The following is a 15003-nucleotide window of genomic DNA, read 5'->3' as shown; positions in this document are numbered from 1 at the left end:
TAATCTAATGTTTTTTAGAACAGATCTGGCATTCTGCCTTCAGGTTACTAGAATTTGACTTTCTATAGTTCATTTCTTTGGAGAAATTAATGTAGGATATAAATTGTCTTAATCTTTACTGAGTGTTGCTGGTTTTAATGGTTATTAATGTAATATCAGGCCAAAAAGCTTCAGATATGGTAACTGACATTGAATTTCCTGTGGTCCATAATATTTCCCTTACTGGATGATGTAGAGATGTTCCAATCGGATGTTCAGTCAAAGTGTGGCCACCTGGGCTCTGTTGAAGGCATTGCGGGGAGCTGTGTACCTTCTTGGTCTGGCTTCAAGTCCATGTCCTTTGGGCTCTTTGGGGCTGGATTTGAACCCTTGCTGTAGCAGCTGGTGGCTGGCAACCTTGCCTGAGTTACGTGATGCTCTGAACTTCATCCCTGTAAAATGAAGGTCATGGTACACACCTCCCAAGACTGAGCACAATGCTTGGTTCATGTGAGTTCGCCTCCCTTTCATTTCCCTTCATGCCGTGGTAACCTGGGAGTGCTGAGCTGCAAACCTCAGCAAGTCAGTGGGACAAATCTTGGGCTAGTCGCCCTCTGTGTTCTAGGCGGGGACCAATTCCCAGGCCCGCCTCTTGCATGAAGTACGATGGTCACTGAAGGGCCGTCAGCTCTCTTGTCCGGGTACCTCTTGTGGTAATTAAGAGTCCAAACAGCTTGAGAATAGTGGAAGGTGGAAACGGCTGACTCCACATCTGCGTCAAATCAGCTGGAATAAGCTCTTGACTTGCTTCCATACAGCTACCCTAGTTTTCCTGACATTTGCAGTATCACCCTGAGATGATGTCAGAGAAGTGTTTAGTTACTATCGAAGGAGCTCACACACAAATTTTGAAATACTACGGAGATCAGCTTTTCCAGAGGCTGGATGATAAGCTTTGTTTGGAAGGAGAGGTAGTTTACACAACACTTGTCATTTTGACTTGTACAGCTCCACACCACTTTTGTTTCCCAGCAGCCAATTTAGAGAGATTAATGTGCACCGTAAGCTAGGACCAAATAACTGTCCAGGTATCATTCTGTTAGAGTGTTAATTTCCAGTTTGTTTGTGTACCATAATAAGATGACCATTCATTCATTCAGGACTGATTTACCTGGTGAGGCATCAGAGAAAACACAAAGAATGGTTTCTTTACCTATAGAATGTGGAGAGAGAAGAGGGTGTTTCTTGCCAGTCCTCCCAGTTCCTTGGTAGCACATTCCTATGTAGCTATAGGGCTGAGTTGGGGAGCTGTGGTTATATTGTAAGAAATGGCAGCTCTCAGGTTCAGTCCGTGGTTTTTGCCACCTGTGACGCCACAGTCAACAGTGGGAGTCTGTATGTGCTGAGCTGTTAGCTCCCACCCCGGGGTACCCCTAGTGTGGAAAATCTGTGTGCTGAGCATTTCCAAACAGTGTGTAGCACAAACGGAGGTGGAGCCGATTTCCAATGAATGAAGGCTATTTAGAAGCAGTTTATTAGATTGGAGGCAGAAGTTATACAAAGAAAGGATTGTTATGCTTGTAGTAACAGGGCAATAGGACGTACATTAGCCATTTTTCCAACGCAAATGTTTATTTTCTGCCAAGATATTAAATTTTAGTTCAGCATAGAAATGGAATGACCTCAGCACAGCAAGTTGCCCTCAGCCTTTGCTTAGCTTTTGCAAACCTGTGTATTCCCCATAAATACTGTTCACTAAGGTCAGCTCAGTACTTTGCTGTGTTATGCTTAAGAGAAATAAACCACATTCATATGTACTCCAAAGACTTCTCCATTCTCCTGGTTTCTGGAAGGCTATTAGTATGATGTGTATAGAGCTTCTGAGCTTAGAAATTTAGTGTGTTGTGTTCACTTTGGGTTTTCTTCATTATTTTGGGTAGTCATAGGATTTCTAAACTATTATGTCAAAAAAAAATTCCCTCCCCAATTTTTGTAATTTTTTTTCCCTTTAGTGAAAAATTAGAGATGTCTTGAAATGTGTTTAAGATTCATATCATGTAACTTGGCCCCCAAATGTGACCGTAAAATCCATTGGTATTTGAAGAATAGCGATTTTAAAGACATCACTTCAGAGACAAAAAATAAGAACAGCTTTCACAGTGTTCTTTCAGGCATTCTGAACTTCGAGTATTCGATTGGCTCAAGATCAAAAGCTCCTCCTTGTTAGCACTTATGAAAGCTGACCACCTCACTAGCAAGGATACCTTCCGTAAAGAAAATAAACCCAGAATACAAATGTGAAACTTAATAGCTGTTCCGCCAGTAATTGACATTCTCTAAAACGTCACTAAGAAAATACTGAAGCGCGCGTGTACCCCATGTCTCATTAGTTCCATATGATAAATGCTCTGTGCTTTTGCAAGCCGCTGAAAGATTTTTATATTTAGTTCTGGAATTTCCCTCACTGCGACCCCTTCACCAGATGCTGTGTGCTAATCCCTTATTTACACATTTAGGCTGACGCTGGGCAAACCCCTGGGGGAAGGTTGCTTTGGGCAAGTGGTCATGGCTGAAGCCGTGGGGATCGACAAGGAGAAGCCCAAGGAAGCGGTCACTGTGGCAGTGAAGATGCTGAAAGGTGAGCGGGGAGGGGCCCGGTGAGGGCAGGGGAGGTGGGGGCGGGGCAGGCGGAGCTGCGGCCAGGGTGGAAAGTCTCAGCAAGAACGTTCCTTTTGTGGCATGTGAACTCTATCATGGCATGGGGTCAGAGAGCACATAGTTGACCTAGGGGTTGAGGAGTTTTCAGTGTAAATCAGCATCTTGGACAGACTATTTATCTTGAGCTGTGTGCATTTATTAAAAAAAAAAAAGGCCCGTTGTGTCAGAAAGCGGTAGCCGCCTATTCTTCACCCCCTCGCTATTTGTTTGTGCTTAGATGATACCAGCACACATGTAGTGGGGTGATTCTGATGTGTGTCGGTACGTCGGTTTCTGGGCCCAAACCTGAATTCACAAGTTAAGGGAAATAGGCCTTTTTGCAGGGGAGCAAGGGGGCGTAGGGAGAGGAGGCGGCACCTTCTCTTCTGTGGGAGGAACGAAGCAGAAATGACACTGGTCTGGGAGAGTCAGAAAAGGCGCTGACGGGATTGATGCTGGTGCAGAGCCCTCTGGGACGGATAAACAGTTACCCTGAGACATCAACGTCGAGTGGCATTCATGGGAACCTGAGCGTTTCTGCATTAACCTGCCAACCCTGCATCACGCCTGGGTCCAGGGAGTGGAAAGAACTCGTAACCATTAACTGCTTCCTTCCATGGCATTCTTTTATGGGAGGAGTTACAGGCAACAGTCACGTGATACATTCAGCGGAAGGGGTCTCAGAAAGGACAGCCCAAGTAGAGTTTGTCCCACGGGTCTGAGCAAAGAGGTCTGTTCTGGGATATGGGGTTCCCGACACGTTGTGGGCACTTGGGAGTTAGGCCTTTCTTTTCTTTTGTGGGCTCTCCTGGGATAGTCATCGTGAGCCTTCCTGAGGGAAAGTAGCAGGCTGGAAATAGTCAAGAAGATGTTGGTTTTTAAAGCTATTGATCGAATGGCTCCCAAGGAAAACCGGGGTGTTTTGAGCTGCTCCCCACCTTGGGGTTTGATGTCGGGGAGGATGTGTGTGGGCTCCACCCACAGTGGCAGCCTCCTGCCCGTGTCCTGTGTAGCCTGGGCCTGCCTTGTGTGCCCTTGCCTTCCTGTGTGGCAGGTATGGTGCTCCGTGGGCCCTGCACAAGCTGGCCTCGGCAACCCCTGGTCAGGAAGCAGGGGTGAGTGTGGAGGGAAAGGCCCAGGCTTCCTGTCTCTTGCAGCAGAATTTCCGCTTTGGGTTATGGAGCTCAGAGTTACCTGGAGAGACTGCAGCAAGGGATGTCTGGGAGTTCTGTTTCTCGGGTTCCAGCCCGGCCAGCCTTCCGTTCAGGATGGAGAAGAACACGAACCTCAGAGCCCTTGTGACATGCCCTTTTTTATAGGCAGTGGGTGCTCAGAGGCCTGAGGAGAGAAGACCCTGAGCACTGTGACACAGGTGTGGCCCCCTGTCCCCCCGCACGGCAGGGGCTCACTCTGCCACACACATGTCAGAGCAGATGTCACTCTTCAGTCAGTTGGGTTGCTCTTCCTTTTGTGAAACTCAGAAGGGTTTTGCAGCATGGCTCCTAGCCATGCCCTTAGCTCACTTTTTTAATAAGCCCAGATTTTTCCATATTGAATTAGCTCAAAGTGTGGTGGGGGGCGGGGGGCACATGGAAAAGTCTTGCCACTTTTTAGAAGCTAACTATGGGCCTACGGATGCAGGACCTAAGCCATTCTTGCCTGAGGTGATAGAGCAGAGGTTTATAAAACTTGAATTTTTTTAGGATGGGAATCACAGATCCCTTTGAGAAGCCCCCAGAAGGAATTGGACCGTCACCCACTAAGAATGCATGTGCACCCACACACTTCTGTACGCGGTTACGGGGTGTCCCCCAAACCCACCTGTGAACGTTCTCAGGGCTCCGAGGGCTTGAGTTAGCAGCATATGGTCTGGAGAAAGTCTGTAGTGATTTGAGGTGCCCCGGCCACCTCCTCTCCAGATGTCCTCACAGTTGTTTTCAGGCACCATGGAGTTCGATGTGGTTTTCTGAGGCACCTTGGAACTGCCGGAAGATGGGATTACTTCACGATAGAGTTAAACACCCCACGTTTATGAGGTTTGCTGGAAAAGAATGGGCCTTAGCATCAGAGGCCTATATCCTAGGTCTGACTTCTGACCTAGTGGACCCCAAATTAGCTATTTGACATGGAGCAGGGTAGTTCCCTGCCCCCTCACCAAGAAGATGGGGGAGATGATCTGGAAAAAGCCTCCTCTGGTCCTAAAATTCAATTTCATGCTGTTTCAGCTGAGGTTTCAGCAACTAACCGCAGCAGCCGATGTGTTAGAAGAAACAAACTGATTTTTAATTTACCTAATGTTCCTAGATGATGCCACGGAGAAGGACCTTTCTGATCTAGTGTCAGAGATGGAGATGATGAAGATGATTGGAAAACACAAAAATATCATAAATCTCCTCGGAGCCTGTACTCAGGATGGTGAGTAGCAGGAAAAAGGCTTTCATCCAGATTCTCCACGGGTCAGTGTTAGCGTCATGTGGGAATCGGTTGGACTTTTGAGTTTGCTCCTAGAGGCACCTCAAGTGCAAGTTTAAAGTTCTCTTAAAAATCCCCTAGGAAGATGTGCCTGGCCCTGACACAAAGGGCACTTTGTGACTGTACCTGAGGGACGGGGGAAAGATGGGTATTGGGCGACTTTGGATGGGAGGGCTGTGGGGCCCTGCTGTTTGTAGGGCGTAGCCTAGAGGGTGTCTGGAAAAAGGCGGTCTCCTTATGTTTTTGTTTTGTGAGTACTAAGAGAAGTTTCTCCCAATAAGGTCCTATGTTTTGGTTGACAAGTTCTCTTAAAATGGGGATTGAGGAAGCCAGGTCTTGCTCTGAGCAGCAGACGCCCACAGAAGGGCTTCCAAGAATAGCTTAAAAGAGGAGTGAGGTACGAAGGGACATATCACCTTCCTTAAGGGGAGAGAGACCCCTGCTTCTGTCATCTGAGAGCCCCCTGGCACTTTGGCAGTCAGCTTGAACGATAATTATTGAAGTTGAAAACGCCTATCTTTGCCTCAGCAATTTCTCTTTCAGGTGTAAACCAGGAGACTCTTTTCTGTAAAGGATGGTTGTAAATATTTTCGACTTTGTGGCAACTACTTATTTCTGCTGTTGTAGTGTGAAGGCAGCCACAGCCAACACAGAAATGAGTGGGCCTGGCTGTGTGCCAAAAAAAGTGTAATTACAGAAACAGGCAGTGGGCAGGATTTGGCCTGTGGGCTGTGGTTTGCCGGCCTCTCGTCCGAGGTGACCATGGAGAAATGCTTGCACGTGCGTATAAGGAGACGTGCACAAAGAATGTTTGTTACACATTGTTAGTGATGGTCCAGACCTGGAAGCAACCCACAGGGGAATGGGTAGATGCAGTGGTGTGTTTATGTGGCAGAATATACAGGCATACCTCGCGCATACTGCAGGTTCGGTTCTAGACCGCCGCAATAAAGTGAGTCGCATGGATTTTTTTGGTTTCCCAGTGCATATAAAAGTTATGTTTACACTCGCCTGTAGTCCGTTGAGTGCAATAGCATTATGTCTAACACAATGCTAACCATAATTTAAAAAGCATTTATTGCTAAAAAAAATGCTAACCATCATCTGAGCCTTCCGAGAGTTGTAGTCTTTTTGCTGGTAGCAGGTCTTTCCGCGATGTGGATGGTCAAGAGTGACTGTGGCAGTTTTTTAAAAAAGACAGCAATGAAGTTTGCCGTATCGATTGACTCTTCCTTTCCCTTGATCTCAGCAGGCCATTTTAAGGTTATTAATTGGCCTCATTTCAGTATTGGGTCTCAGGGAATAGGGAGGCCCAAGGAGAGGGAGAGAGACGGGGGAACCGCCAGTTGGTAGAGCAGTTAGAACACACACCATTTATTGATTAAGTTCTCAATCCTGTGTGGGGGTGGTTTATGGCGCCCCCAAACAGTTACATTTGCAGCATCAAAGATTACTGATCACGGATCACCACAACAAGTATAATAATAACGAAAAGTTTGAAATGTTGCGAGAATTACCAACACGGGACGCAAAGTGAGCCAACACTGTTAGAAAATGGCGCTGACAGACTTGTGCTTCTCAGGGTTGCACAAGCCTTCCATTTGTGAAAAAAACTATATCCATGAAAGCGCAGTAAAGTGAAGCTCAATAAAATGAGGTACTCCTGTGTGTAGCCGTTAAAAGGAATGGGATGTATTGTTATCAGCCTAACTGGATGTCACAAGGATAGCATGTAGGGGAAACATGTTGCAGTTATATATCTTTATTACTCATTTCTGTGATTGAAATAACACACTGTTTATTGACACATAGGTGTATATAAACGAGTTAAAATGAGCTGGAAGGAACAAACTTATGATATCCATTGCTTTCCAGGAGGAGGGCATAGGTGAGAGCACGGGGTTGATGGGAAGATCGCTTACGTATCTCTGTGTAATTTCTTAAAGACTTTGGAGGCTGTCTCGACCAGGTGTTGACTCTCATTGAGGGAGATTCGAAAGTGTGTGCGCTTTGCTGTGTATTTAAATGAAAACAAACAAACAAAAAAGCAATAGGTTGTGGTAACTAAACCTCATTGCTGAGCTGCCTGAGGGCAGATCCTGGGTTCGCTGCCTCAGGGAGCCTGTACTCTCCCCGCACAGGGCCACTCTACGTCATCGTTGAGTACGCCTCCAAAGGCAACCTCCGCGAGTACCTCCGAGCCCGGAGGCCACCCGGCATGGAGTACTCCTATGACATTAACCGCGTTCCTGAGGAGCAGATGACCTTCAAGGAGTTGGTGTCATGTACCTACCAGCTGGCCAGAGGCATGGAGTACCTGGCTTCCCAAAAAGTGAGTCCTTTACATTCTCCTCCGTGCGGTGGATCCCGCTTAAAAAGGTCTTTGAAGAGAATAGGCGATTTGGACGTGCTCGTTTGCTAAATCAAGCCCTTGCCTGTCTTACGCAACCTGGAAAACATTTATTGTATTATTCACACTCGGGTTAAAAGCCAAGCGGCCGCATAAGCCTTCAGTGACCTGTAGAGAGAAGCAGGAGAGGCATCTCTTCTCTGAGACGGGGCTGGGCGTGACCGTCCCGGGAGTCAGGCCTCCAGGTTGAGAACACCTGCTTTGGCGCACGCTGCCATTAATTCTGATGATTTGGGGGCTTTATGTGTTTGATAGTGAGTTTTTTGGACATAGACTTTCAATGTGGTATTTACAGTTTTGAGTTTGAAATGTGCTAAAAATAAAGATCAAGAGAAGGGGTATTTTAGTAATATTGGGTCCTGGCTATTACCTGGGTTTGTTTTGTCTCATTCAGTGGGATGACCGTCTGTGGTTAGAAGTGGGCCGGGTCCCCTGAGGTGAACCCCCTGCATTCTAAGAATGCCACTTGTCGTGGAACTTGAAACCTCTGGGTTATTCCAGAAGCAGTTAGACAGGTGCCCCGAATGTCCCTCTGGGGCATTTAGGATGACACTTGGGTGGTTGGGGGGTTGCACAGCTCCTTTCTTGAGCAGGGTGGGTTTTCATGCAGCCTCAGGAATTCCTTGGGTCCCCAAAGAAAAGCGAGCCTCTGGCAGGAGGGGGCCGGGCTGGGTCGTGGCCATGCCCGCTGTCAGATCACACAGCGTGTAGGGGTTTGGGGTGGGTTTGGGGTGCTGTGCCTCAGTCCCTGCTGTCTGGCCACATGGGAACATAGCAGAGCTACCATGTGCTCTGTGTTTTGTGGTGTTTTGGTGTTTTTGTTTTCAAGGAAGTCCACAGCGGAAGACTTTTTCCCTGTAAAATCTCCCAATGTATAGATTTTAGAAAACTAAAGCACAGGTTTGCATGCTGCGGTGGTGTGTGTGTGCATGCACGGGGTGGGGCGGGGCGGGGCGGGGGGTTTGCCCCGAAAAGCCTTTGGCACCAGGAAACAATCAGATTGAGAATGTGAGACATGTGACAAGACATCGCTTCAAAGTGTTAGCATCACGAAAGACGAAAAAATGCTGGGGACACAGTTCCAGATTAAAGGAGGCGAAGAGACACGACAACGACGTGCACATGGGTGATCCTAGACCGGGTCCTGTTCGGGGTGGGAGGTAGGGGGCAGCTTTCATAAAGGTCATTGATGAGCAATTGAAATTTGAGTGTGGACTGGATAGCAGACAATATGACTGTAGGGGTTAACTTTGGGGCATGGTGATAGTGCTATCGTGTTCAGGCAGGAGGTATGTGCTCAAGGATTTAGATGTGAAGCATCAACAAGGTCTGCAACTCACTTTTAAGTGGTTCACCATAAAATGCGCCTGTGTGCACGCATGTGTGGGGGGAGGTTGAGTGTGGAGAGAAAGAAAGAACAAGCACGCGTAGCAGGCGAGCAGCAGACATGGGCATCCGTTGTTCTGTTTCACCTTGTCTGTAGCTTTGAAATATTCCTAAATAAACCCCCTCAGAGGGCAGCCTGCTGCCTCTTCTGACCCTCTGGTCTTGGTCACCCCGGGCACTGCCTGTGTGGGGGAGGCAGAAGTGTTTTTGGGACTCAGCGAGGTGCTGCTGCTAATACAGAGCTGGCGGCTGGGCTGCCTAGTCATTTTATTCTTCCTCAGTGAACATTCCTGAGCCATTCCGGGTTCAGAGGCCGTGAGCCCCAGGTCGGGCTGTCACAGAAAATGGCCAGAACGGACATAGGCCTTGGCCTGTTGGAGCAGGAACTATGTGTGACCGTAGGAGAGAGCAACAATAAATGCCGGAATAAATATGTGTAAAAAGCTGAGAAAAGTACTGTGGAGGAAACAAACAGTGCCGGGGCGGGAACATAGGCATCTCAGGTGGTTAGGGAGGGAAGGTGGCTGGTGAGCCCTCCCTCAGAGGGACACGCGGTGCAGAAACTCGGGAGGCGAGGAGGGTGTGAGATGTGGCTGGAGATGGGCAGGCCCAGCTCATGGAGGATCCTGGAGGCAAGGACTCTGGACTGCGCCCTGGGCGCTTAGGGAGCCACTGAGTGGTGGGGGTTGTGTGGCCAGGTTTGTGTTGGAAAGCTCACTTTTGCGTTGCACACACAACGGATTGGAAGCTCCAAGTCCTGTGAAAGGTGGTGGTGGTTCGGACAAGGGTTGTTGGCTCCAAAGACACTAGAGAAGTAGATTGATTTTGGAACCGTTTTGCTGTCAGGTTAGTGAATGGATTGATTAGATAGGGGAGGGAGAGGCAGAGGGATCAGGGAAGAGTCCTGGGTTTCTAGCTTGAGAAATTGGAGGGTGTTGCAGCTTGCCAGGATGAGCAAGACTAGGGGGCGATCGGGGGAAGATGGCCAGAATCGATGTCATTGGACATTTCAGTGCGTATTTAGAACCTGTCTGAGAATTATTCAAGGGCACATGTCGACCTGGAAGCTACAGGTTGAAGCCTGGCTGGACCACACCTTGGGAGCCAGCAAGGGAAGGTGTAGTCGCAAGCCATGGGAATGGACAAGGTCGTTTGGTGGGGGTGGGGCGGGATATGGTTCACAGAGGAGTTTCCGAAAGGTGAGCGGCCAGCGGTGGGCCCTTCTGCTCAGAGTGAGGTGAGAAAAACGGCTGATGGAGCCAGTGGCAGAACCCCCATCGCTCCCCAGTCCTGAGGTCTCTGAGGTTTTTCCTGTGTTAGAGCTGCTTGGTATGGTGGAGAGAACCAAGAGTTGGGTGAACTCTGAAAAAGGGCAAATCGAATACATTTTAGAATGACAGACTGAAAATACCCTTATTAATAGTGTTGTGATAATAGTAATTATCATTACTACTAATGACTACCACTTTTCGAGACCTTAGCATCTGCCAGCAATGGGGGCAAGCATTTTACATCCAATAGCACCCATAACCTCAGAACAACTCTGCAGTAGGTGTGATTACATCCCCATTTTATGGATAAGGTGCTGAGGACTGTGAGGAAGTGCCAGGAAAGCGCTGAGCCAGGTGCGTGGGAATCAGTGTCTTCATTGTACGTCTGCAGAGGACAGTGGCTGGTCGTCCCAGGCCTGGCCTTCGGGTTCTCCACCCACGCACCCACCACCAGCCTCGCCGGCCTCCCTGGCCTCCCCTGCTCTCAGATAATCCCTGCCTCTCTCTGGACTGAAGGGAAGGCCAGTGAGATGCCGTGTCAGGGCTTTGTTCACTAGCGTGGGGGAGGGTGTAGAAGGGGCAGTCGCGTGTCCTTGGGCTTTGCAGGGTTCCAAAACCCCTTGCTGACAGCCCCATGCAAGGAAGCACCTAGAACAGGCTTGAAGTGGTAGATGAAGGTCTTAAGAATGGCCTCTGTGAGTGGAGCCTGCTTCCAAACATGGAGGGCTCACTCCTGAAGGTGGAGAATCAAGGAGCCGGGACAGAGCCAGTGCTGGCTTCCCCCCCACACACCTCACCCCCCCCCCCCACCCCGTTCCCTCCCAGTGGGTGGGATGAGCTTGTTACAGACCTGTGCCTGGAAGGAAAGGGCACGAAAACAAAACAAAAAACCTGATGAGTGAGATCCCTGGCTCCTTACTGAGGGCGTGTAATTATGAATTCAGCCCAATAAACACTTTCTGGGGCGGGCTGTGTGCTCAGCGCTGGGAAGGTACTGGTGTGTGTGTGGGGGGGGAGGCGTGGGGGGGGGCGACCATGGAGCAGACTAATGAAGAAACACCATGATGTATACCCATTAGGTAATGGGTATTGGAGTATTTGAGTCTTATACAAATTATGAAAGCCTTGGCTATTTTTTAGCTCAGACTATACTCTTTTTACCAAATCTCCCAAACAGTTAAACCTCCAAATTGTTAAACCCGAGTAGATTTTTTTTTTCTTTTCTGTTAAGCAAGTCCCGGCTTCCCCATCTCACCGGTTGCCATGCGAATTTAATGCGGTCCGCCATCCAGAGGCCCCCAGCGCACTGTCTGGGTCAAAAGGGGGTTAGTTTTCCTTCCCTTCGCGACCCATTGACCTTCACTTATTAAAGAAATGGAAGAGCAAACAGTCGAGGGCCCTAGTTCTGTAAAGTGGTCAGCTCTCTGTGCTGGAGAGCAACTCAGATTTCTGCACATGATGGGAATTTGGCTGGACTCTATTTTCTTTTTCTTGGGTTTGGTTCCAAGTCTCTTCCTGCTCAGCCCAGAGGGTGGGCTTTGGCGTTTCCTCGCGCCCTGGGATGCAGGAGGTGGGTGCTAGATTGTGTGCTCGCCAAGAAGATGGTGGAGGTCGCCGTCACGGTGTCTCTGAGCTAAGCCCTCATGTGCGGTTGGAGCCCAGTGCGTGGGAAGCCAGATTCTACTGACCACACACTTGCCAAATGCACAGAGCTGGTGTCAGCAGGGAGCACACTGCCGGGAGAGTTTGGCCCAGGGCTTGGAAGTTCAATTTGAAGAGGCCTCCAAAACCAGGAACACGGCTCCCACCCCGGCCAGCTCCCCAGGCGGCTGCCGGAGCTCTCACGTTTCCTGCTTCTGTCCTGGCCAGGCATCGGCTGCTTGTGGGCGCTCCTGCTTTTCCCTCTTCTGATCTTAGCCCATCCAGGGGAGCCACAGCAGCGTTTAAAAGCAAGGCATGGGGGTGGCGCGGGCAGGAAAAACATTCATTCATTCTTCGGAGACTGTTTGGCTTGCTCCTTTTTAATTTGGCCTTTTCGTGGAGTGCCTATCTAACCTCAGCCCCATTTGAGCCTTGTCGAATGGATTGCTAAGACTCTCCTTCATATGCTCGTTAACCTTTGCTGGGAACCTGTGAAAAAGTGTTTGGTCGGGATGTTTGTTCACTTCTTGATACCTTTCCCCCAAATTGGGGGGGGGGAGCGTGTGTGTGATGATTTGGGAGCCTAATTATCAACTAAAACACAGCAGCAAAGGTATCATGTGTAGAAAGGCAAAATAATGACTGGACCTTTCTAAGACCAAACAGTTCACGTCAGGACTATAAATCCAGCGGCCCTGGAGTGAGCATTCCAGCATTTTTTATCCCCATATTTGTGGCAGACAGAGGTCGGGCCCCTTGTGGGGGCTGGGAGTTGTGCTAGGACTGGACTGAGAACATGGATAGACAGGTATTGGCCCTGATACAAGGCAGGAAAAGACATGATCAATTCTTTCAGACACACCACACCCCTTGTAGGCAGCATGGAAGGTACAAATAAGGCTGAGTTTGGGAGCCTGGGGACCTGTTGGGTAGGCAATATGGCCATCTGTGGGTGTGAGGGGTGGGTGGTGATGACGACCTGGAATGAGCAGTTAGCGGTGAGAATGGAGTGGGGTAGACAAATTGGAGAGGCATTTTGGGGTGAAATCAACAACTTGGGAGGAGTGTATAGAGAATTCTGGCGTCTACCCCTCTGACCAAGAGAGACCAAGTAGATAAGAATTAGGGGAGTGGAGACCTTGAATTTGAGGTGCCAAAGGGCCATCAATGTGGAAATGTCCCATAGCCTGTTGAAAATGAGAACATGGTCCCAGGAGAGAGGCCAGGATGGAGAGAGGAATTGGCAAATCTTTTGGATGTACCTAAGAATCGAAGCCCACGAGGATATGTGCATATGGAAATATACAACATTGATGGGACATTTCTTCTGCATTGGGGACGGGAAGAGAGGAGGTGACCAAGGAATCTGAGTGGATGGGGAGAGAGCAAGAGTGTGAGTCCAGAGGAGGAATGGAGTGGAACTCAGTGGGGGTACAGCTTTCAAAAATGAGCAAGAAGTCAACTGTCCAGAACCGCAGAGAGGGAAAGATTTGAGGTGGTAGAAGAGGACATTTGGGTCTGACAAGAAGTTCTTCACAACCTTTACGAAGGGCAGGGATGGAAACAGGTTGGAATGCTTGCGGAGTGACCAGGAGGTGAAGACCACGTGATGCTGGAGTTCAACCAGCTCTTCTGAAAGTTTGGCTGTAAAGGGCAGGAGACCAAGTGTTGAAATAAAAGGTTTTAGGATAATTTACTACAGATCTTGTATGCAGGAGGCCAGCCGTCTCGGTCAACTGCAGGTAAAAGAATGTGGTTAGTTAGTTGGCCTGTGTGCTTTGAAAGGATTGGGGCCTTGGTTTTTGTTTGTTTGGTTTTTAATTTATTTTTAATTAGAAAAGAAATTAAGATGTATTTTCTGTCTGTTTGTAAGACAGTATATTTCCTTTTTATCCATGAAGTCTTTTAAAATGAGGTTTTTTTCCCGGTTTCAGTGTATTCATCGAGACTTAGCAGCCAGAAATGTTTTGGTAACAGAAAACAATGTGATGAAAATAGCCGACTTTGGACTGGCCAGAGATATCAACAATATAGACTATTACAAAAAGACCACAAATGTAAGTCCATGGCAATGATCTGGTGGGAAGGGGGAGGGGTGTCACGGAATGTTCCAGAAGAAATATGTCGAAGCACTGATGAGGGCGTATATCCTCTGCCCTTCAGTTCTGTTCTCTTGCCTTACTCTTCACCAACTTCTCAATAAGCAAATTTTGGCTATCTTGAAGAAACGTTTAGTATACGTTGAAGTAAACGTTTAGGGAAACATTCTTACCGAATAATCTGCAGCCTCTAGGATCTTCATAAGGCTCTTTGTCAAGAACTTTTCCTCGCAACGATTAGGGCTTGGGAGTGAGTGTTTGGGTCAATTTTTGCCTCGAAGTTGGTCAGGGAGTGTCTGCTGCGTGCAAGGAGATTGATGACAATAACAATCCAAGGAAACAACCTTTTTATTCCGCCCCCCAATGTGCCTGAATCTATGCATCTCACATGCTATGGGTTGTCTCACTTGGAGCTTATTTCTGTTCTGACTGGCCAGTGAAAATCATTAGAGTGTCAGCTCTTAAAATTGGGCACAGCCTGGTCGAGTCTGCTCAAGTAAACTGGTTTCAATATATTGTTTTCTTTTTTTTTTTCATGTCTTCCCCACTCACAGGGGCGACTTCCAGTCAAGTGGATGGCCCCAGAAGCCCTTTTTGATAGAGTATATACCCATCAGAGTGACGTGTAAGTACCTCCCCTTTCTCTGGCTTCTCCACCGGGTTGGCTTACAAACATGGTGCATGTTCTTCGTCTTTCTTCATTCTTTGGTGCCTGCTGCGTTTTGCACATTCATAGAAGGTGCGGGAGCTGACCTTTTCTAGAAAGGACGGATTTTATGGTAGGCTGGTCACCAGTGCTCTGTTACTAATCTGCCTGGCTTCAAAGTGCCTGGGACATGGGACGGCTCACCTCCCCGTGTCAGAGCGGAAGTCCCCTCCTTGAATTTATTCATGGATGTGCAGCTACCAAGCTGCTTTCTAATTTGCTAAGCTGTTGGCATGTTCTTCCCTCCTTTAACGAAGGAATCCTGACACATTCCTCCATGAAGGTGGTTTGTGGTATTTCCCCCATCCCAGTTTTGTCCTTAGAGGGGGAGGCTGAGTGGGA

At 48.4% G+C, this 15003-nt stretch overlaps 1 protein-coding gene across 16 annotated transcripts in view; it reads left to right on the top strand.

Annotated features, from left to right (window-relative positions):
- The window catches only part of FGFR2 (fibroblast growth factor receptor 2), a 100721-nt gene that overhangs the window by 78006 nt on the left and 7712 nt on the right, over positions 1 to 15003 (top strand). For all 16 annotated transcript variants that reach the window (XM_019642950.1, XM_019642964.1, XM_019642963.1 and 13 more), the window contains 5 exons: positions 2496 to 2617; positions 4981 to 5091; positions 7290 to 7480; positions 13791 to 13913; positions 14510 to 14580. In XM_019642950.1, the coding sequence (XP_019498495.1) occupies positions 2496 to 2617; positions 4981 to 5091; positions 7290 to 7480; positions 13791 to 13913; positions 14510 to 14580 (618 nt within the window). The remainder of the gene's footprint in view (positions 1 to 2495; positions 2618 to 4980; positions 5092 to 7289; positions 7481 to 13790; positions 13914 to 14509; positions 14581 to 15003) is intronic.

The sequence above is a fragment of the Hipposideros armiger genome, unplaced genomic scaffold (genome assembly GCF_001890085.2).
Source record: "Hipposideros armiger isolate ML-2016 unplaced genomic scaffold, ASM189008v1 scaffold_74, whole genome shotgun sequence".
In the NCBI taxonomy this organism is placed as follows: Eukaryota; Metazoa; Chordata; class Mammalia; order Chiroptera; family Hipposideridae; genus Hipposideros; species Hipposideros armiger.
The sequence above is the reverse complement of the archived record's forward strand: the minus strand, read 5'-3'. Positions and strand labels throughout refer to the sequence as shown.